The following is a 24,207-nucleotide window of genomic DNA, read 5'->3' on the forward strand; positions in this document are numbered from 1 at the left end:
ACGCAAAATATTTAAGAAAATAAAGTCTCGGTAACGAGAAATGAGGGAAATCACTGGAGAGCAAACATAGTGGGCGGCACGGCGGCACGGTGGCACAGTGGTTAGCACTGCTGCCTCACAGCGCTTGAGACCCGGGTTCAATTCCCGACTCAGGCGACTGTGTGGAGTTTGCACGTTCTCCCCGTGTCTGCGTGGGTTTCCTCCGGGTGCTCCGGTTTCCTCCCACAGTCCAAAGATGTGCGGGTTAGGTGAATTGGCCATGCTAAATTGCCCGTAGTGTTAGGTAAGGGGTAGATGTAAGGGTTTGGGTGGGTTGCGCTTCGGCGGGTCGGTGTGGACTTGTTGGGCCGAAGGGCCTGTTTCCACACTGTAAGTAATCTAATCTAATAACCAGCAAAAAGTTGAATAAAAACAACTGTAATGATAAGAAACCGGTGAGGGTTAGTATAAAAGGAATGATCTTTGAAAGATTCAACAGAGTTGAAACTGAGAATGAAATTACATCAATTGCTGTTTCAAATTACACTAATAGGGATGCCAATCGTTACCGAGTTTAAAAGTACAGACAGTACACTGCAATTGGACTTGCACTTAATTGGATGAAGGGAGCAATGACTATTCAGCTTTGAAAGAAATTAGAGCTCACTTTGAGTGGTTTTTAAAGTAGCAAACAGTTGAATGAAACCTTATTGGTGTATATTCAGTGCTATCATCAATCTTGCAATGCAGAAACCAATAAAATGAATAGAATTGAGCTGCATCAACAAATTATAGCATTAGCCAAAGGCAAGTATTGCCGAAGCGCTCTAGTGCCCTGGTTAAGTCGAGCTGCACGAGTACTATGATCAGCATTAGTCACCAAAGGAAATAACTAAATTTTGGAAATAAAGAAAAGGACCATGAAACCCAGTGTGCAAAGGGTCTGTGTATGAGGCAAGACTTGTATGTACTCTTGTGCAATAAAAGAAAGCAACTGAGGGATCGTGGTTAGGCAACTTATAAATAAATATATAACAGCAACTAGAATGGAAAAGGATAACTTTAGTGAAAGGTTTTAAATTCAAACTGGACATGAATGCAAGGACATGATTAGAAATTGTTAAAAAGACCAGGTAAGAATTGTTAACAAGGAGTACCTCATGCAAATGCCTAATGGCTCCATAGAACAGACAAAACTTTACACTTGCTCTGTTAGATGAGGTGATGAGAGAAATTAAATTCCTTTTTTGGAAGGAAAATCTAAACTAATTTTTTACCTCTTAGTTTTATGAATTGTTTTAGTTGTATGCAAAATCGCAGTCTTGGCTATCTATTCAAAGGTTGCCGTAATTGTAGCAGGATCACGCTCTTGTTAGAAAGAGACAATGCTTTGGTTTGTCCAGAGGGCAGCACACATCAGGCAAGGACAGATATTGAGAAGGAGAGTCCTTCATGATGACTTCAGCCTGTGTAAGAATTTTAATCCATGCTACTGACATTATTCTGCATTGCAAACCAACCATCCAGCCAAATAAGCTAACGGATCCTCTTTGTATATGTTAGTTGTACTAAAATTAAGTTCTGCCAAGTCACAATTACATGCAGTTACTTTGGTGATGCTTTCTTTCGATAATTTTTTTTCTCCCCTCCTGTCTTCAGACAATGGGACATGGACACAGTTATGGCTGGTATCAGATTATCATGAACATGGCTCCCTGTTTGACTACTTGAACAGGTACACCATTACTGTGGAAGGAATGATCAAACTGGCACTTTCCACAGCAAGTGGACTTGCACATTTGCATATGGAGATTGTTGGTACACAAGGTAAGACTGTGAAATTTGTATTTGTTACCTTTTTGTGATACAAACTAGTGTCCTGATTTCTAAGAACAGATTGCTTCTTGTTTTAAAAGTGCCTGTAAATAGAGCAGATGTCTTTTTTTAAAAAGACCTCAGCAGTTAGTTTGTATGTATAAAGTACAATCAGAATTTCAGGCATTGATTTGAAGAGAAGTAAATCCATGATGTATGGAAGTTGCTTTTGTAAATATGCATGACTGATTGCATCAGGAGTTCTCTGGTGGTATAGTAAACACCATCTATGCAGAAAAAACATAATTTTGAGTAGAAGCTTGCAGGTTTTTAAAAAAATTGATTGCATTCCAATCTGAATGCCATTCCTTTCTACAGGAAAACCTGCCATTGCTCACAGAGATTTGAAGTCAAAAAACATTCTAGTAAAGAAGAATGGAACATGCTGCATTGCAGATTTGGGATTGGCAGTCAGGCATGATTCAGCCACCGATACAATTGATATTGCTCCAAATCATAGAGTGGGCACAAAAAGGTAATAAATACATAGATGTGGCTATGTTTTCATTTGTGAATTAACCATTAAGTATTAGAACTTACCGGGTTTGAAATCTTATTTTGGGGATGGTTTACAATTGTGTTTCCATGAAGGGTACTGCTTTTTTTTTACCCCTGATATTCAAAGTCAGTTAACTGTAGATGTTTTTTAAAAGTATGGGTATTTTTCCTGTGGGATTGTTTGATAGTTCGCTGACAAAGTATATGGACTCTGTTTGGTGCAGTATTTTGTTTCCCCTCTCCTTGTGCTCCACCGTTGGTAATTGTGTCTTATAGCTTTTTTAGGACTTCACTTTTTGTATTCCTCAAGTTTTAAAACCTACTTTTTTGACCAAGCTTATATTATCACTTCCCAAGATTTTCTGTTTTGAATCTGGTTTTGTTTAATTGAACGACGTTTGTAAAGCTTCACTGAATGCTTTGACAGACCTCTTCATCCTATTCTGAATGTGCTCAATCCATATTTCATCAGTTTCGTATAAAAATATCTGGTCTGTTTTGAGTTGTTATTTCTAATTTGCTAATCTGGGTTGGGTCCCCTTCAGTCTCTTAAATTCACTGTTTCCTAGTCCTACTTCCTTTATCTTCAAACTTTATTATATTTGTTTGAACTAATTAGGTTATGGTCTCTGTTTCCTTAGTATTTAACTTTTAGGACAACTCATTCTGTTATCCAGAATCAAATTGAACACTCCTAAAATCAGAATCAAGCATACACTGTGTTGCAGTGTGTATTCATACATTTCCCTGATTGTTTTACCTCTGTTAGTTGAAAATAGTGATAAGATTATCACTGCTAAAATTATCTTCTCATCAGAGCTCATTTGTAAGACTTTAATGCTGCTCTTTCCCTTGTAATTAGTGCTGATATGTCACAAGTTTAAGTCTTGTTCTTCATGCTTAAATATTTCTTCATGAAACAGTTTCTTTCTTACCTTGTCAACATCATTGTATACATCAAGATGTGATACACCCAATCATTAGATTTTGAAGTTCATATGCCAAAGTAACCATGTGAAACCCCAGCAACTATATCAGGATTGAGTGAAAGTGAATTGCTTGTGTTTTTAAATAACTGATCTACATTTAAGTCCTTTTTTTAATAAACAGGTATATGGCTCCAGAAGTCCTTGATGATTCTATAAACATGAAACATTTTGAGTCTTTTAAAAGGGCAGATATCTATGCTATGGGCTTGGTATTCTGGGAAATTGCACGGAGATGTTCAGTGGGTGGTAAGTAAAACATTTCATGCATTTTCTTTAACATGCTGCTACAGTTTACATTGTGATATGCTCCTTGGACAGTATAGGGAGCTGTACTCTGCACCTCCACATGTTCATTTGCTGATACTGGGTAACTAAAATGAGACATTCGTATTCCAAAAATTATCATTCCTCACCTTGAACAGAAAGTAGAATCTAATGGAAAAATGCTGTTTTTGGGGGAAGGTTCTTTTAAACTGGAAAATAGCTACTGTAACTCTTCTATTCAAAAGGGATGGAGGCAGAAAGCTGGAAGCTATAGGCCAATTAGCTTAATATCTGTCAAAAAAATAGAAACCAGTTTTAAACATGTTTTAACCGGACAATGAGAAGTTAAAAGTAATCAGTTAGAGTAACATGGTTTTGTCAAAGTAAATCTTATTTAATTAATATGTTGGAGTTCTTTGAAGAAGTAACTTGTTCACTGTTCACATTCCATATCACCAATAAATTGTATTTGACTGGTGCTTTAGGTATTCATGAAGACTACCAGCTGCCTTACTATGACCTAGTACCATCAGACCCTTCAATTGAGGAAATGAGGAAGGTTGTATGTGAGCAGAAACTAAGGCCAAACATTCCGAACAGATGGCAAAGTTGTGAGGTAATACTCATGAACCTCCATTTATATTTAAACTGTTAAGCATATACTTACTTGAATCAAGCATCCCAATTATTTTGAGATCTGATTTTTTTTTTCCTTTGTGTACACTTTATAAGAGAGGGAATGTCAGGGTGAAGAACATTTTAAAAAGTATGCTGTTTTGCTTTACTCATGAAAGATCTTATGAACAGCATTAATTTTCACCTGTCACTGGATTTAATATTTCAGGTTAAATATTGGTTTTCTTCCCTGTGAATCTGGTTTCACTAAATTAGTTATGATCCTGTCTGAATAAAAGCAAATTACTGCGGATGCTGGAATCTGAAACCTGAAACCAAAAGAGAAAATGCTGGACAATCTCAGCAGGTCTGGCAGCATCTGTAAGAGCTGACATTTTGAGTCTAACTGACGCTTTATCAAAGCTTTATCAAGGCCCCTTAATTTCAGATTAAGCAGTGTTTCATTTGTACCTCTTTCAGTTTGGTCTGTTGCATTCATTGCTCCCAATGTGGTCGTCTCTGTATGGGAGAGACCAAACGCCGATTGGGAGATCGCTTTGCTGAGCACCTTCGGTCTGTACGCAATCAGGTCCCGGACCTTCTTGTGGTTTGCCACTTCAACACACAATCCTGCTCCCATACCCACATGCCTGCCCTTGGCCTACTGCAATGTTCCAGTGAAGCTCAGTGCAAACTGGAGGAACAGCATCTCCTCTTCCAGCTAGGCATGTTACAGCCTGCCGGTTTCAACATTGAATTCAACAACTTCAGATGACTATCCCATCTCAATCCCACTGTTTTTATTCTGATCCGTAACTTTTTCATTTAGATTAGATTAAATTAGATTAGATTAGGTTAGATTACTTACAGTGTGGAAACAGGCCCTTCGGCCCAACAAGTCCACACCGACCCGCCGAAGCGCAACCCACCCATTCCCCTACATTTACCCCTTTACCTAACACTACGGGCAATTTAGCACGGCCAATTCACCTGACCTGCACATCTTTAGACTGTGGGAGGAAACCGGAGCACCCGGAGGAAACCCACGCAGACGCAGGGAGAATGTGCAAACTCCACACAGTCAGTCGCCTGAGTTGGGAATTGAACCCGGGTCTCTGGCGCTGTGAGGCAGCAGTGCGAACCACTGTGCCACCGTGCTGCCCACGGATTTATTTTATCTATCTTTTTAAAATATGTTTTTACTGTTCTGTACCTCCTTATTTCTTGATTGTCTCTCTCTTTCTCTCGCTCCCCACTCTCTCATCACCTTTTTCTTCTCCTCTTCCCCCTTTGCTACCCTTCTCCCCTGGTTTCCATTTTGCCTCTGCTTCACCCATCCCCCACATGTTTTGTCACATAGCACTGGCTTCAGCCTTGGTCATTCACAACTCCTAATCTCCCTATAATCTCTCTGTGCACTGTCATTATCACCTCTTTATTGCTACCTTTTGCTTCTGGAGCCATGACTCACCTTCTCTCAGCCTAGTATAAATATCTCCCTTTTTTTTAAAGCTTTGACAAAGGGTCAGTTAGACTGGAAACTTAGATTAGATTAGACTAGATTAGATTTACAGTGTGGAAACAGGCCCTTCGGCCCAACAAGTCCACACCGACCCGCCGAAGCGAAACCCACCCATACCCCTACCTTTACCCCTTACCTAACACTACAGGCAATTTAGCATGGCCAATTCACCTGACCTGCACATATTTGGACTGTGGGAGGAAACCGGAGCACCCGGAGGAAACCCACGCAGACACGGGGAGAACGTGCAAACTCCACACAGTCTGTCGCCTGAGTCGGGATATGAACCCGGGTCTCAGGCGCTGTGAGGCAGCAGTGCTAACCACTGTGCCACCGTGCCGCCCACAAACGTCAGCTCTTTTCTCTTCTTACAGATGCTGCCAGACCTGCTGAGATTTTCCAGCATTTTCTCTTTTGGTTGTGATCTTGTCTGTTTGGTTTGATGTCTAAAGGTTTTAAATTCTAGTGCTATACAGGTACACAATTCTTTATCCAAAATCTGAAGTGCTCTGAGGTATGAAGATTTTCATGAAGTTTTTACTTCATAACAAGGTTGTTTGGTGTGCAAGCAGGTCAACCACTGTTAAACTCCACACCCAATTGACCCATGTCATTCAGATGTGACGTGGCAGGGTGGCTCAGCACTGGCAGGTGTTAATTCTGTCTCCAGGCTCGTAGTACTGACAGGTGTGCCTGCTGATAGGTAAGATTTTTTAATTTCACTGTTAACTGTCACTTAATCCGAAATCTGAAAAATTCCAAATTCAGATAACCAGCTGTCCCCAAGGGATTAAGGATTGTGTACCTGTAATTCAAAAATTCTTAAAATTCTGCCACCTAAATTTTAAGGAAACTGTAAAGAAATCTGGTGAAACTTCATTCACTGGTTTCACAGTTGGAATCCCTCATTCTAAAATCCAAGTGTGTGTTGTCTCATGTTCTTTTCTGCCTTTTACCTAAATTGTATCTCATTTTTGCCTGCTTCCAGCTTGCACGATTCACCCTTGGGTTTGAGCTTCTGTTTCTCAAGACAGCAGTGGCTGTCTGTTGTCAGTTTAGTCAAATCTATTTTTGTTCTTTTAGTTTTGTTCTTCCACAATTTATATTCCCATTCGGTCCAACTAAAAGACTTGGAGAACCTGTAAAGTGCAATTTAATGAATGCCATGTAAACAGAAACTGCTGGAGATTCCCTGGAGATCAAGAGAGGAATGGAACTACCTTTTATGGGTATAATCTCTGATCTTACAATGGCAGAGGGCAATGGGGATCTTCTTTCAATTTTTAGTGAATTTGAATCAAAACAAACAATATTAATGCAATCCTCCCTTTCTGTCATGTCCTCGAGCATGGTTTTATTTTTCTTGAATCTAACAGTTTTCAGTGGGAGTTACACTTTTTGTTGAATGGATGGAGTGCTAGTTGGGTGAATGGAGAAGGGAAATTGTTGAGGGAATCGTGGAATTTTAAAGTTCGGAGGAGTGTTTTCCTCTGGGCAGCAAAGAATGTGAAACCCTGAAGAAGGGTTGCACACGAAACGTTGACTTCACCATCTGATGCTGCCTGGATGCTGTATTCTTCCAGCCTCCTGCTTGGTCTACTTTGGATTCCAGTATCTGCAGTTTTTTTTTGTCTCAAACACTGGCCACTGGCTAATATTGTGCTTAAAGTGGTTAGACAAATTGTTCCAGATGCTTTGGCATATCTTAATGTGAGAAATTTCTCTCAAATTCACTGGGGTACCCAGCAAGCTCATCGACACATCTTGAAGACGTGACCTAAATGTAAGGCAACTGCATTGGATGTAGTTATTTAGCATCAAAAGGAGGTTCTCACTGAATGGGAATTGCATTTGGCTTCACATGGATTTCAACTATCTTAGCTGAATTCCAGTAGTGCCATCTTTTCTCATTACTTGTGTTTTTCTAATTACTGATGTTGTCAAATATCCTGCAATAGCAGTTTTACAGTGTTTAATTGGATGCTGGGTTTCACTGAAAATAAATCTGGAATCTCAGATCACAAGCAGCATAAATTGTTTTCTAAGCAAGTCTCCTTCCTGGCCATCGAGGTATTGTGAATAATAGAATATTTTCTTCGCCTCCTGATTTAGTCATATTTCAGAAGCAACATTGCTTGCGAGTCCTAAGCCGTAGTTTTTTTTTCTGTACAAAAGACAAAAATCCAGTGTTGAAATGGTCATCGAATCATTAGTACCAATGGAAATTTCTTACGTTGATGATCAATGCAGATTTCCTCTATCAATATGATGGCTTGAGTCAAACAGAATGTGGCCTCAATTACTTTGCCGTTTCCTTTCCATACGTATGTAGCAGCATGAGTTGTCTCTTGGCCCTCAGACATTGCGGTAGGTGATGATAGACAAAGTTCTTGGCACTTGAACAGATGTGAACTTCAAAGTTATTTATTCTTCAAAGCAAGCTTTTACAATTTAGTAAATGCAGGCAATGCAACTTTCCAGACATTTATATTATACTAAGGAGCAAATAAAATCTAAAGGTTATGCTAAGTAGTCAAACTTTTTTTTAAATCGTGCGTGATTAATACCTTTTTAATCATGTTTGTGTTTTCTTCCCAATTGAACTGCTTTTTAGGTTATTGAAAGTTCATGTTGCTTTTATTTATGATCATTGGTGCTTGGAAGACAGCACTGAGGGAACATGTAATGATAGCCAGATTTATGAAAACTGTTGAGAGGATCTAACCTTTTGTTTGACTGTTAACTCTTGCTTGAGATTGATTTTGTTCTTAACAGCTGGTGTCAGCTATTTAAATATGTAAGCATGTAATGTTAAGTTGTCTGTACTTGAAGAATTATTCAATGTTCCTTTTAAATTGAATTATCCCATTTTATGTTTGTTTTTAAATTTATACTGACTTCACACTGAAGATTTGTCTCAGCCAGATGTCTGGAATCATTACTTTCATCTGGCAATCCTCGATATATTGGCTGGTGTTCTTTTTTTTTAAGCTAAAAAACTGAAAAATACAGTAACTAAATTTCATTTCATAATATCATGCTTCCCTGAGACTATAACGTTGTAAGGCTCCATCTGTGAATCCTTTCAAGACACTTCAACTTGGTTTCCATCAAGGACCATTTTGTGTAATTTGATCACCACCAGTCGCAGCCATTTCCATGACCATAATTCAGATAGCTCTTTATTGACTTAGTGGTGCGAATATATCTTTCTTGAAATGTTCATATTGCATCACATCTGCATTCCATTAGGTTATAGACCAGCAGGTTTATTTAGAAGAGCTTCCGGAGCACTTCTGCTTCATCAGGTAACTAGTGGGGCAGGATCATAGGACACAATTTATAGCAAAAGATCATAGTGTCATGCAACTGATTCAATATATTGAACACCCCTAGATTGCTGTTAAGTCTTTCATCTTTTAGAATGGGTTACAGGTTTCGGTTCATTAATATGTAAATCCCAAAACTTCTTTCCAGTCACATTCTCGAGATTAGATTAGATTAGATTACTTAGTGTGGAAACAGGCCCGTCGGCCCAACAAGTCCACACCTACCCGCCGAAGCGCAACCCACCCAGACCCGTTCCCCTACATTTACCCCTTCACCTAACACTATGGGTAATTTATCATGGCCAGTTCACCTGACCTGCACATTTTTGGACTGTGGGAGGAAACCGGAGCACCCGGAGGAAACCCATGCAGACACGGAGAGAATGGGCAAACTCAACACACAGTCGTCTGAGGCAGGAATTGAACCCAGGTCTCTGGCACTGTTAGGCTGCAGTGCTAGCCACCGTGCTGCCCATAAACTTGAGGGTTTTTGTAAAAAAAAGTGACAACTCAGCCAATGCATTAAAGGCATAACATTAGAGTCTGTCTGTATTCCAACCTTGAGTCAGACTGATTTTGTTTCCAAAATAGGAATTTATAAAATGTTACATGGATGGACTGCCTGCAGATTGTGTACTTTTTGAACAAAATAGAATGTATTCGCAAATACAATTCTGCAAATGCAAATTCACCCTACAGATTTGTGCGTGTGCATATGGGGGAATTGTGTGCGCGTGCATGCGCGGTACATTGAGGCATGGTCCATTGGCGAGACCAAGCAGACACTACAACAACAGTTCAATGGACACCATGCAACAAATGCCAGACAAGAATGTTTCCTCCCAGTTGGGGAACACTTCAGCAGTCAGGGACATTCAGGCTCAGGTCGTCGAGTGACCATCCTCCAAGGCGGACTCTGGTCAAGCAGAGGCTGATAGCTAAGTTTGGTACCCATGAGGATGGCCTTAAATGGGACCTTGGGTTCATGTCACACTACAGGTGACCCCACTTTACTATGCATTCTCATACATGCGCGCGCACACACACACTCTTACACGCTAACACACTTGCACAGACCCTCTCATACTGTCTTTGTCACTGAGATGCGCATACACCCCACACACTCTCACCCATGTGCACACCCTCTCACAGGCTTATACTCTATCACACTCATGCACACTATCTACCAGACATGCACACGCCCACACACTCTCCCATGCACATGTATTCTCTCCCTCACATGCTTGCACGCGCGCACAAGTCTATAGGGTGAATTTGCATTGCAGAATTGTATTTGCAGATGCATTCTATTTTGTTCAAAAAATGCAGAGTCTACAGGCAGTCCATCCATACAACATTTAATGAATTCCTACTTTGGAAATCAAACCAGTCTGACTCAAGGTCGGCATATACAGACAGACTCTAACGTTATGTCTTTAATGCATTGTCTGAGCTGTGATGTCACTTTTTTTATATAAAACTTTGTTATCTCAGGAATGTGACTAGAAAGAAGTTCTGGGGTTTGCATATTAATGAACCTACAATCCATTCTAAAAGATGGAAGTCTTAACAGTAATCTGGATTTGTTCAGTGTATCTATCAGATGCATGACACTATGATCTTTTGCTGTAAATTCTGTGTCTTATGATCCTGCCCTACTAGTTACCTGATGAAGCAGCAGTGCTCTGAAAGCTTGTACTTTCAAATAAACCTGTTGGTCTATAACCTGGTATTGTGTAATTTTTAACTTTGTCCACTCCAGTCCAATACCGGCAACTCCACATCATCTGTGTTCCTATCATTTGTTTCCTCCTCTAATTGGCTTGTTCATTTCAAAAGATATTGGGTGAGGTATATGTTAGTTATGAGCTCCATCTCCACTTCTCTTTCCCCATCATTCAGCGACTCAAATGTTTGTTTTTACAGTCAGACTTAAGATCAAGAATTCCATTAATTAAAGCAGTTTTCCTCCTAATCTTAGCCAGAACACTTGGCAAACTTTCCGCAACAGTTTTCTTTCTCAGCTGGCATAAAAATGGGACAATTTCTTGGCCAATTTATGCCTCGTTTTCCTAGAATTAGTAACAGAACAAGCCTAAAATTTTCTGGCTGATTATATTTTGAAAAAGTGTTGAATATTAAGAGTTGTTTGCTAACACTCGGGATTAGAATGCAGGTGCTTCCTAAATTGAATGTAGGATCAAATGTACTGAAAAGACCAATGTCTAAAAGCCATATTGAAAGTGCCACAGAGACACTGGGGTAGCACACTGAAAATCAAGCCCCACTATTCCCAGAGCCATCACAAAAGTTTAAGATTTCTAAGTATTACATAGACCTTGCCACTTATCTGATTTTCAGATAGAAAGCATACACAGATTTCTATATGTAACAAAATTACTAATATAAGTAATTAGACTCTAACTACAGATAGTCAGAGATCTACAACACGGAATCAGACCCTCAGTCAAACTCTTCCATGCCGACCAGATATCCTAACCAGTCTAGTCTCATTTGCCAGCACTTGCCCACATCCGTGTAAAACCTTCCTATTCATTTACCCATCCAGATGCCTTTTAAATACTGTAATTGTACCAGCCTCCTCCTCCTCGTTGAACAGCTCATTCCATACACCTGCCATCCTCTGTGGAAAAAGTCGTCCCTTAGCTCCCTTTGAAATCTTTCCCCTCTCACCCTAAACTATGCCCTCTAGTTCTGGACGACTCCACACCAGGGAAACGACAGTGTCAATTAATCCTATCCATGCCCCTCATGATTTTATAAACCTTTTATAAGGTCACCCCTCAGCCTCTTACGCTTCAGGGAAACCAGTTCCAGCCTATTCAGCCTCTCCCTATAGCTCAAATCCTCCAACCCTAAAAACATCTTTGTAAATCTTTTTCTAAACCCTTTCAAGTTTTCACAACATCCTCCTGATAGGAGGGAGACCAGAATTGTAAGTAATATTCCAAACTTGGCCTTACCAATGTCCTGTACAGCCACAACATAACCAACCAACTCCTGCACTCAATGCCCTGACCAATAAAGGAAAGCATACCAAACGCCACCTTGACTATCTTGTCTATCTGTGACTCTACTTTCAAGGAGCTCGAATCTGCTCTCCAAAGTCACTTTGTTCAGTAACACTCCCTAGGACCTTACTATTAAGTGTGTAAGTTCTATTCCGATTGACTTTTCCAAAATGCAGCATCTCACATTTGTCTAAATTAATCTCCATCTGCCACTTCTCAGCCCATTGGCCCATCTGATCAAGATCCCATTGTAATATTCATCGCTGTCTACTACTACTATTTCGGTGTCATCTGCAGACTTACTAACTGTCTCCTGTGTTCCCATCCATATCATTGATAAAAATGACAAAAAGTAGTGGGCCCAGCACTCGTCCTGTGGCACACCACTGGCCACAGGCCTCTAGTCTGAAAAGCATCCCTCCACCACCACCACCCTCTGAGTCAGTTCTGTATCCAAATGGCTAGTTCTCCCTTATTCCAGGAGATCTGACCTTGATAACCGGTCTCCCATGAGGAACCTTGTCGAATCCATTACTGAAGTCAATATAGATCGCATACGCTATTTTGCCTTCATCAGTCCTCTTTGTTACTGCTGCAAAAAATTCAATCAAGTTCATGAGACATGATTTTCCCCACACAAAGCCATGCTGACTATCCCTAATCAGTCCTTGCCTTTTCAAATACATGTAAATCCTGTCCCTCTGGATTCCCTCCAATAACTTCTCCACCGCCGATGTCAGGTTCACTGGTGTCTCGTTTGTTGTCAATTCATCAACACCTCTCTTAAATAGTGACACCACGCTAGCCAACCTCCAGTCTTCTGGCACCTCACCTGTGACTATCAGTGATACAAATATCTCAGTAAGAGGCCCAGCAAATATTTCACTAGCTTCCCACACAATACTAATGCGCACCTGATCAGGTGTTAGGGATTTATCCACTTTTATGCGTTTCAAGACATCTAGCATCACCACCTCTTGGACATTTTTAAAGATGTCACTGTCTTTTTCCCCACATTCTGTATCTTCCATGTCCTTCTCCACAGTAAACACTGATGCAAAATACTTGTTTAGTATCTTCCCCATTTCCTGTGGCTCCACATATAGTCTGCCTTGCTGATCTTTGAGGGGCCCTATTCTTTCCCTAGTTATCCTTTTGTCCTTAATATATTTGTAATTTGGATTCTCTTTAACTCTGTTTGCCAAATCTATCTCAAGTCCCCTTTTTGCCCTCCTGATTTCCCTCTTAAGTGTACTCCTACTGTCTTTATACTCTTTAAAGGATTCACTCGATCTCTCCTGTGTACACCTGTCATGCTTCCTTCTTTTTCTTCACCAACTCAATATCTGTCATCATCCAACATTTCCTACACTACCAGCCTTTCCTTTCATTCTGATAGGAATATTCTGGCTTTGGACTCTCCTCTTTGAAGGCTTCCCATTTTCCAGCCATTCCTTTTACCTGTGAACAACTGCCCCCAATCAGCTTTTGAAAATTCTTGCCTAGTACCATCTAGATTAGCCTTCCTGTAATTAAGAACTTCAACTTTTAGATTTGGTCTATTCTTTTCCATTACTAATTTAAAACTAGTAGAGTTATGGTCCCTGGCCTGAAAGTGTTCCCCCACTCTGTCACCAGCCTTGTCTTATTTCTCAAGAGTAGGTCAAGTTTTGCACTTTGTCTAGTTGGAACATCCACATGCTGAATTGGAAAATTTTCTCGTGTACATTTAAACAAATTCCCCTCCATCTAAACCCTTAACACTATGGCAGTTCGTCTGTGTCTGGAACGTTAAAATCCCCTACCATAACCACCCTATTATTCCTACAGGTAACTGTGATCTCCTTACAAATCTTTCTCAATTTCCCACTGACTATCGGGGGTCTATAATACAATCCAATAAGATGATCATCCCTTTCCTATTTCTCAGTTCCACCCAAATAACTTCCCTGGATGTATTCCCAGGAATATGCTTCCCATGTACAGCATTAATGCTATCCCTTATCAAACCCCCTATATTTTACTATAAATTCTGTGTCTTACAATTTTATACTCCACAACCACTTGATTAAGGAGCAGTACTGTGAAAGCTAGTGCTTCTAATTAAACCTGTTGGACTATAACCTGGTGTTGTGTGATTTTTAACTTTGTACACCCCAGTCCAATACTGGCATCTCCAAATCATGAGAAACTGTCAGTATCTATAATGCCCATACAAAGCACACCTTACTGACACGCATTCAGGTGTATGCAAAGAAAGATAAGTCAGACCTTGATAGGGATAAGAAAACAAAAGGACACAGCTAAAATTGGAAAAGCTGTTCAGTGGTCCTTTTTCACAAGATCTGTTGACTTGGTTCTTGGTGATCAGAAGGTTTCTTCTCATCTTTCCTTGTATGGATGCTTCCACTGATGTTTTCAGCGAAACGTCACTGCTTGCAGCAGTTACTGAAGGAAAGGTAAACTGGTTATCTGCACATTTAAAGTGGGGTTTAACTGCTGACCACAGGGAGACATCTCCTGAACTGGTGGAGGTATGATCATTTCTCTCTGAATCTTGTTCCCAGTCCTAATCTGTTCAATTACCTGACAACCAATCACATGGCTCTTGGCAGACAAAAGGCTTTTGTCATTAACAACTAGTCACCAGTTTATAGACTCATCAAACTCTGTTACCCACCAAAGCTCCATCTGAAATGTAGAACTCCTCAGCTCCAATTCATCAGCAACCTAATTTTCAATTGCTGCTTGTTCAACCAGGTATTTAAGTCTTGCTTGCCAGAAGTGTAGGTAACTTGTTTTCAAAACATATAGCACCCAGGTAAATGTTGGTTTTAAATCAGGTCTTTCTCATTTCAGTCCACAATTTTAAACCCTCCAACATCTTGAAACAGAACAGGGCAGCACAATGGCACAGTGGTTAGCACTGCTGCCTCACAGCGCCAGAGACCCGGGTTCAATTCCCACCTCAGGTGACTAACTGTGTGGAGTTTGCACGTTCTCCCTGTGTCTGCGTGGGTTTCCTCCGGGTGCTCTGGTTTCCTCCCACAGTCCAAAGGTGAATTGGCCATGCTAAATTGCCCGTAGTGTTAGGTAAGGGGTAAATGTAGGGGCATGAGTGGGTGGCAGGTCGGTGTGGACTTGTTGGGCCGAAGGGCCTGTTTCCACACTGTAAGTAATCTAATCTAATTTAATCTCCCCCCACCCCCCTCACCACCAAAACAGCAAAATTTAAAAGACATGGTATTTACAAACTAGCAATTAAAGGAGTGAGGAGCAGAAAACATTAAAGGTGATCCAGAGAAAAGGATATGTCTGGAAGAAGTGATTGAGGTAATTGGCACTGCACTTTGGGATCACCAGAATGAAGTGATCCTTGGTCCATCCGGAATCCTTTCAGCATGGCTGTAGAAGAATGGTGGAGGAACGGTACTTACTTGAGGATGACACGAGTGGAATTTAGTTAGGCCTAGGGTCTTGAGACTTCAGGAGACTGCTTGACAAAGATTGTTAAAGTTGAGAACTCCACTGTTTGAGGAAAAATCTGCCTATCTTAAAAGGAGTCTGAACTCAACTATCTAGATAGTTATTGGGACATGGTGTGAAGGCTGTAACTATACAGCTGGAGCATGTAAGAGTGTGCTTAATCAAAATAATATTTGAGGTTCTCATTTTAAAATTGCTCTAAATTACCAGCTTATAGTAGTCATAATTTGGAGATGCTGGTGTTGGACTGGGGTGTACAAAGTTAAAAATCGCACAACACCAGATTATAGTCCAACAGGTTTAATTGGAAGCACACTGGCTTTTGGAGCGATGGTCCTTCATCAGGTGATTGTGGAGGGCTCAATCGTAACACAGAATTTGCAGTGTGATATAACTGAAATTATACTTTGAAAAATTGATTGTCTGTTAAGACTTTCGTCTGTTAGAATACAGTGATAGTTTCATTTCTTCCATGTGTAAATCACAAAACCCTTTTTATAGTATGTATTGTCAAGAATTGATTGTGGCTAGTTATGTCAGTGTTTTAGATCTGAAATAGACATGTTTTGTCTTCACAATATTGTCAGTTTGCTATGTTTGATTTTTAAATCTAATTACCCATTTGCCTGTCATTAATTTATGTTGAAGTTTGAAGAAATGTTAGTCTCTGTTTTCACGTTGAAGTTAAACTGCAGTTTAACCCTACATCACAAAATTGCACGTCTCCTAATTCATATGACTATATGCAGCTGCTTCATTTTGAAAATTGCTGTTGATTTTCTTCTGTCTTTGATTGGATCATAGCACTAAGGAAAAGTGTGTGACTGTCTTTACTGTATAGTCAGAATAATTTTAAAGCAAGATTGTGCTGAGCTCACTTCATTTGAATATGTTTTTAATCATTCAGGAGATGTGAATGTTGCCCTTGCAAATTGCATATGGAAGGTTAATGTACAGTCAAAGAATGAGAAATTATAAGTTGTGTTAACAGTTTGGTAACAACCCATGATTTATTCAATTATGGGGAGAATGAAGAAAGGTGAATAAACGGAGTTGGAGCAACAGAACTTTTGGGAATGATGGCTTGAAAGCTTTATGTCTAGTGAAGGTTCAGAAGAGGTTACAGGTTTAAATTGGAATGTGCTTAACTTTTTTTTGTCCACATTTTCTTTAACTTGGTCATCGCTAGTCTGCACCTATTCTTTAACATGAGTTAAATAGGAGTTACTCAGTTTGATTATGAGTAGTTAAGTTGATGGTAGTAGTTGAAACTTATAGATTTTGAAACTAGATGCAGCATGCAGTTTTTTGCAAACTGAAGTGTAAGTGTATATTCTAATCTTTCGATCTCTTTGTAGGCTCTCCGTGTAATGGCCAAAATCATGCGTGAATGTTGGTATGCCAATGGAGCAGCCAGGTTAACTGCCCTGCGGATCAAGAAAACATTATCTCAGCTCAGCCAACAGGAAGGCATAAAAATGTAGAGACACATGCAGTCTGGAGAAACAGTGGACAGGACAATAACTGTACTTGGATTGCAGTTTTCTGGAAGGGATTTTTGTTCTACCTCATTGAGGAAGCAGAAGTTGGATCACACTGCCTGTATCACCATAAAAACTGCACCAAATTTTATACACCGCATAGGAAATTTCCACCCTGCCGAGCTCTCTCTCATGGACATGCAGAGCTCAGGCCGTGAGTTCCAATCTGCATTGAACACCTTCCCAGGACATCAATGTGATATTATGTAGCTTAGTTTTTTTTTAATTAACCTTTAACTTGATAAACAGAGAAGTTTTATTATTGGTCTTAATTGTAGAAAAGCTGGAACACTTCGGCCTTTACCAACCCTGCCCCAGTGTATTGGAAGAACTAATAATGGGGCTGGTCCCACAAATGAACGAAATTTCAGTGCAAGATACAGTGTTACACTTTTGGAAGGTACTGTTCATCCAAGGTCTGTGCAGTAGTTTTACTGTTGAGGAATTCACCTATCAAATTATAATTTTGCTGCCTTACCCTTTTTTGTTATGTTTTCACTTTGTGTGCTGAAGTCCTAGTTTTGAGTCAGGAATACTTTATAATTGGTTTGAAGAATTGCTCATTCTACCATGGCTCCAATCATAGACATGGCTACAGAATAACTTAGAAGCAACGTTGAGATACAATTGCATTACTGTTACTTTGTTTTGTTTGAATGTGGGGAAGAGGGAATTGTGACTATTTCGAAAGCCAGTGCACAGATCTCACCTGTAAGTGCCAGAGCGTTTATAAAATCATAGCCTGCACCGTGGATGGTTTCGCCTAAAAGATAATTGAGTGAGTGCCATAAATTAACAACTTAGTTAATAGGTACAACTTTAGGTTTCAGTATTACTAGATAATGTTTGCAGTTTTCATATGCATAAATGATGATTTGAGTGCTTGCCAGGCACAAACCATTCTCCTTCAGGAGCATGTGGAAGAGAATTGTGAGAAGAATGGTTGCAGTATTCCAGTGTGTGCCTCCATTGTCTATTATCTTGTAACAGGAATAAGCATTTGATAGAAATTGCATAGAATGTGCTTGCAGTTTTGTAATTTTGGTGTCTCAGCCTAAGTTCTGCATGGGGGAGAGCACTTAGCCATCCACTTGCGCATAATCTCTCTCAATTTGCTTTTTGCTAAGGAACGGAAAACTATTTTTGAGTTAAAAACCAAGTATTTTGTCCATTAGTATCTGATTTAGCAAGTTCCTTTTAACAAAATCTAGATTGATGCAATCAAAACTAATACAACACAAGCTAATAGTAGCAGAAGATACCTTTATTGTAAGTAGCATACAGGGAGCAATCTTAATAAATATTTGCCCATTTGTCTCCTTAAATCTGTTTGCAGTGAGCATTAATAACCCTTTAAACAATTAATCAAGTGTGTTACAGTTTTTATGTATTTTATTAGATCATTTTAAGATGAAAGCATTTTACATTGTTTTCAGTTGGTATGCGCAATTAAAATTAGACTTGTTTTTATAAATTTAGAACAGAAACATTAGTGAATAAAAATAAGTTTTGTATTAGGAATAGGCTGGATCTTTATTTAGCTTTTGAAAAGATGTATTTTAGAAGACAACCATACCTGAGAGCATTAATGCAAAATTGTAATTGAATTAATTCAATTTGTCAATTTAAATTACACTATTCAGATATTATTTCTTACCATTTGCCTACTGCTGTTTTGTCCTTCAAAAGTTTCCAATTTTTTTTTAAATGACTGAAATGTTGCTGTTTTAGGGAAGAGTTGGTGGCAAGGGGAAGCATATTCAGGGAAAATTTGTGCCTGTTCGAAGTGGCTGTTAAAAGTTTTTTGTTTTCTCCTGCGGTTCTATTTATTTTAAACAAGAGTTTCCATAGTTTTCTAATTTTCTATTACATCTCAATAGCCTATGCTGAAGGTGCTGTACTGCAATACAGATTGGCGGTCTGTTACCATTCGCAAAAACCGCATTCTGGGCTCTTGTGCCTCTTTATTTGCACCAAAATGCCATAATGAGCCTTATGATCTTGCACTGTTAATCTGTGTGCAACTATTCAGTTCTATGAAGCATGTGTGTAGATCTGCTGCTTGGTTCTCCTGAAGTACAGTTTTCCAAGTCCCTGTTCCTGAACTTTTTTTGGTTTATAGAGGAGAGTTTTGATTAGTTTCATATTAAAGACTGAAAGCAGCAATATGGTTTTCTAATCTATATTATAGAAAACGCTATGTTGAAATTATTGGGTTTACTTTGTCAGTGTTTGAAATTGGATATTAAGATTTGGCATCCCATCCCAAGATAAATGTGAGAATTGTGTGAGAGATGAATAGACTTTAGCAAAACTCATGTTTGTCACAATTCAGCAGTCTGTTGATATTTCCATGAATTTGACTGAGATGTAGTAATGTAAAGCAATTTACATTGTTGCATCGAAAATTGGAACTACTCTTCAATGAGTTTAGTCTCGCTTTTAGTTTCAACTTAGTTTACATACAATTATATATTTAAAAGGCATAGAGCGCAATGTAGAAAGTTTTTAATTCTCTTAATATTACTAAACTATAGTGTGAAGTTTTATTGCACAGTAACAAACCTGGTAGAAAGATGTGTGGGCAAATTACCATATAGAAAATGTTGGATTTAGTTTCTAACCCAAATAAATCCAAGTTATTTCAAGGTACTTAGTCTGAAAGTGTGTAGTTTCCTGGCTGGAAAACAGTGTTATAAATGCAAGTGGTGAAGGCACTTGAATGAAGTGGCAAACTGCTGCTAAACCCATAGATAAAATGTGTAGTTTTTGTTTTTAAGAATTCTCATCAGTCATTCCTGTTGTAAGTAATCACTGAGCATATTACCATAGGTCTCGTATATAGTACAGAAAAAAAAACATCTCTAATATATTAAGAGTTTTGTGTGGTAGGGCTTTTGAACTCATTCAAAAGAGCACCTCCCTGTAAAACAATTATAATTACTCTGTGATCTGTAGCATGCTAAATGTGCATATTGGAAGTGCTAGCTTATTACTATACAGATTTTGCCCAGGACACCTCTAGGAAAATGCAAATTATACTGCTGCATATGTTATGATGATTGTTAAATTTTGAAGTGCTGTTGGGTGAGTTTTTGTTTTGAGTGCCATGACCTGCCTTTTCAGGACAGTCCCATTTTCTATTACACTTTGCCATGTCTTTCTGTGAATCTGGGTTTAGATTTATTCTACAATCAAAGCATACAGTTGAACGTTTTATGTAATTTTGTGTTGAATTAAAGATACCTCTGGAATGACCAAGTTATATTTACCTCACTGTGTGTGCGTATGTGTGTGTGAGTGTGAGCGAGAAAATACTGAGTTTCAGTAACTCAGCAGATTTGCAACCTCATTGATTTATATGAAATATGGATGCTGTATTAATTTTGAAAAGCAAGAATCCTGCATCTGTCCATGGTACTGAAGTGTCTTGTGTACGTATTGCGCCTGGCTTATTGTATACCAGATATATTCCTTTTTATTGTTTGTACAAATTTGCTGATCCAGGAAGTATCTACGCTGCTCTAGCAATGCTTTTCCTTCAGGAGCACATCATGTATGGAAAAAGGGGAGATGTGGAGTGAGTACATAAACATTTGTGAATTCAACAAGCTTTTTCCTCCTTTCTTCCCAAAATACCATGATCATAAATTATGTATCCCCTCCCCTAAGTCTTAAGATCATGTATAGTCTTTGTACAAAATGAGCAGTGAAGATGGTGATGCTATACTGAATTAAATGGCTTATTGAAAGTATTGGCATTGTACAATGCATCTGACAAAATCAGATGAAAATAAAGTATTCATCTTCACTTAATGAGTCTATAGTAAATGTGTCTCTTCCCTCCTTTACCTTCGAAGTAAAATGTGCTAAGGTGATAGCTCGGCACTTTTGATTCATTTTGATAGGCAACAATATACCAGTCCTGGTGAGAAAATCTCTAAATACTAATTTAACAGCATGAAGTATAAAATGTGATTTAACTAATTTTCAAATCTGGTTTCCCTCCCAAAATGTAATTTAAATGTATATAGAACTTTAACATAAGTACTGGTACTTAATAAATTTGAAGGAGTTTTACATTAAGTGCAGCTGTGCAATTAGTGTGTTTGACCATGAAGAGTACATATTTTACCAGCAACTACTTTTCTGAATCCGTTTTTGATCAGTACATTTTTCCCTCTTCCTTTGTGCTTCATAGACTTGCACAGCCTCTCTTTTGGACTAATTTCTTCCTGTATTCCCATTATGATGAAATTACAGATTAACTCATTTTCTATGACTTCATGGCCGTAGAACTCTGTGTCTGCATATATTCTCTATTTCTACCACTTGGAACCCTAGATAAAACCATCTTTTTTTAATTTGAATATTGATGTCTTACACTGTTGCTTTTGACTTTTGCCTTCAATTGTGATTTTCTTTTGTAAATTGTTATAAGTGAACCTCTGATAATTAATTTTTCTGTTATTTCTCTTCAGTGCTGTTTCATCTACTGTGTTCCAAGCATATCATTTATGGAGACAGCTTGAATAACCCTGCCTTGCACTGCATTGCATTTGAATGGTTGACAGGTGCTTCAACTAAGTGTTTATTTATTTTAGGACAGCTATTAATTCTCAAATCAGGAAGCGTCCCTTCACATGGAGGATGGTAGAAATTTGGAGCTCTTTTTCTGCAAATCGTTAAATGCTGAGCCTATTTAAATCTTCAACATAAGGATACAGGCTTTTAGTAAAACCGGCCCTTTGGTCCAATTAGGCGCCAACCATGTTCCTGAATCAAACTGGTCCCTTTTGCCTGCATTTGGCCCATGTCCCTCCAAACCTTTTAAACATAGTAACTGTATGTATATCCACGACTTCCTCTGGCAGTTCATTCCACATATTAACCATTCTGTTGGCAAAAGTTGCTCCTCGTTTTTTTTTTAACCTTTCACCTCTTACCTTTAAAAATATGCCCTTCCTTTTGACCCCCCTCAAAGGTCCTGGGGAAAAGACATTTTGTTATTCACCTTCGCTAAGCCCCTCATGATTTTATAAACCACCTAAGGTCACCCCCTCAACCACCTCTGTACCTGTGAAGAAAGTGCCAGCTTACCATTGTAATTGAGACCTTCCATTCCTGGCCACATCCTGGTAATTTCTTTTCTGAACCCTCTCCAGTTTAATAACAGTACTCCAGAAGATGCATCACCAACATCCTGTACAATGTCAACATGACATTCCAACTCCTATATACAAGCCTGAACAGTGAAGTCAACCAAAACTGATTTAAAATAAAATGACAAACCCAGTTGCCATCCTACCAGTCTATTTTGTTTTCAGTGAAGTGATGGAAGGGATTGTCAACAGTGCTACCAAACAGCATTAGCAATAGCCTGCTCACTTGCACCCATTTTGGGTTCCACCAGAGCCAATCAACTGACCTCATTGCAGCTACAAAACATGGCAAATTAAGGTCTGTGCAGAATTAATACATTGCATTGAGAGACGAAAAGGGAGGTGGGTGACTCAGATCAAAATACAACTCAGTCATAATCTGATTAAATGGGCTCAAGTGCTTTTTCCCATTTATGGGAAACTACCCAGAGGACCCTTTTTGAATAGATCCTGTACACCTAGCTTCTGTGTGTATTTTATCCCACTTCAACCCTTCTCCAGTAACAGGACTTTCTATGACTTAATTTGCCTGAATGTATAATTACATGTTGGCCCAGGTCTATCTTCAGTCGTCCTGCAACATTCTCTTGAGCATTGTAGTAGGTGGTCTGTCCTTAACACTTTTACATCCCTAACTTTTCATTCTTCTTCTGGAAATTTATCTCTGAAGTTATACAATAACAGAAACAAAGAAGAACTTACTGCACTCAACAAGGCCATTCAGCCAATTTTATCTGTGATACCCTATAAAGAATTCCACTTGTCCTCTGTCTAGCAGAGGAACCTTGGACCCACATCAAGTGTTAAAGTGTGTTGAGAGTTTCTGTTTCTGCCACCTTTTTCAGTTGGTGAATTCTGGACCCCATCATTGTCAGAGGCTCAAATCAGTTGCTTTGTGCCAAAATTGGGAGATCTGTCTCACAGACTAATTGAGCAACAGCCTGATGTCTTCATTTTCACCGAAGTGTGGACCTTGAAGCTAATGTCACAAAGCTGTCTGTCACCATCTCTGGGTATGTCCTGTCCACCAGCAAAACAGCCCATCCAGAATTGGCAGCACAATGCGTGTAGTCGGGTGTGGCCCTGGGAGTCCTCCAGTCTTAATCCTGGATTCCATGAATTCTCAGAGCATAAAGTTAAAACATGGACATGGCATGATCCATTTGAGTTGTCACCTACTACTCTCCGCTGGCACACAGTGCTGCTTCATGTTGAATGTAGTTTGCAAGAAAGGGACAACGTTGACATCTGGGATTTGAATCCTGCTTGCCACTTCTTTCCCATACCAGTCAATGTTTTATAAAGATTTAGAATTCGAGACAATAAAATCTTTACATTTTATCAGTTATTACTGCTGCTTTTAAATTCTAACAAGGGCACAAATGAGTGGGGTGGCAGTGAGATGAAAGTGAGGCCTGAATGAGTAGAGACTGAGGAGATAGAACAATGCTCTTGAGTGTTTTGGGTGGTGGAGTGTTATCAGGTGAGGTGGGAAGAATAGTGTATAAGAGGCTGGGGTAAGGGGTTGATACAATGAGTGTGTGACTTCTGTAACATAATAGCAAGAAAGGAACATTTGGTATGTTATGTGTTTATTTTAGCATCTGGAGATCATGTTAGTTTAAAGAATTTTTTTTAAAGAAATAGGTGTTTATTGGGTGAAAGTGGCAGTGAGCTAAAGTGAGGTCACATTGGAAAGTAGTTTGCAAAGAACTGCATTAGCTTTACATGTATGTCACCCAACAAGGTCATACTTATGTGTTGGTTCATGTAATGCAGGAAGAAGTTTAGACTAACTGCATTGAATGCTAGAAAGCTGAGGTCATACTGATTTTATACAAATGTTTGTCCACTGCTTGCCGTTAATAGACAGCAAAGGTGATTCTGATTTTTCTATCACATTAAGTCTAATATT

General features: G+C 39.1%; 1 protein-coding gene across 1 annotated transcript in view; it reads left to right on the plus strand.

Moving 5' to 3' along the window:
* Positions 1–20,904, plus strand: part of tgfbr1b (transforming growth factor, beta receptor 1 b) — a 64,950-nt gene extending 44,046 nt beyond the window's left edge. The window contains exons 5-9 of the mRNA XM_060822843.1: positions 1,639–1,806; positions 2,173–2,329; positions 3,463–3,587; positions 4,091–4,221; positions 16,948–20,904. Of these exons, the coding sequence (XP_060678826.1) occupies positions 1,639–1,806; positions 2,173–2,329; positions 3,463–3,587; positions 4,091–4,221; positions 16,948–17,073 (707 nt within the window). The 3' untranslated portion in view covers positions 17,074–20,904. The remainder of the gene's footprint in view (positions 1–1,638; positions 1,807–2,172; positions 2,330–3,462; positions 3,588–4,090; positions 4,222–16,947) is intronic.
* The last annotated feature ends 3,303 nt before the right edge of the window (positions 20,905–24,207 follow it).

The sequence above is a fragment of the Hemiscyllium ocellatum genome, chromosome 4 (genome assembly GCF_020745735.1).
Source record: "Hemiscyllium ocellatum isolate sHemOce1 chromosome 4, sHemOce1.pat.X.cur, whole genome shotgun sequence".
NCBI classification, from domain to species: domain Eukaryota; kingdom Metazoa; phylum Chordata; class Chondrichthyes; order Orectolobiformes; family Hemiscylliidae; genus Hemiscyllium; species Hemiscyllium ocellatum.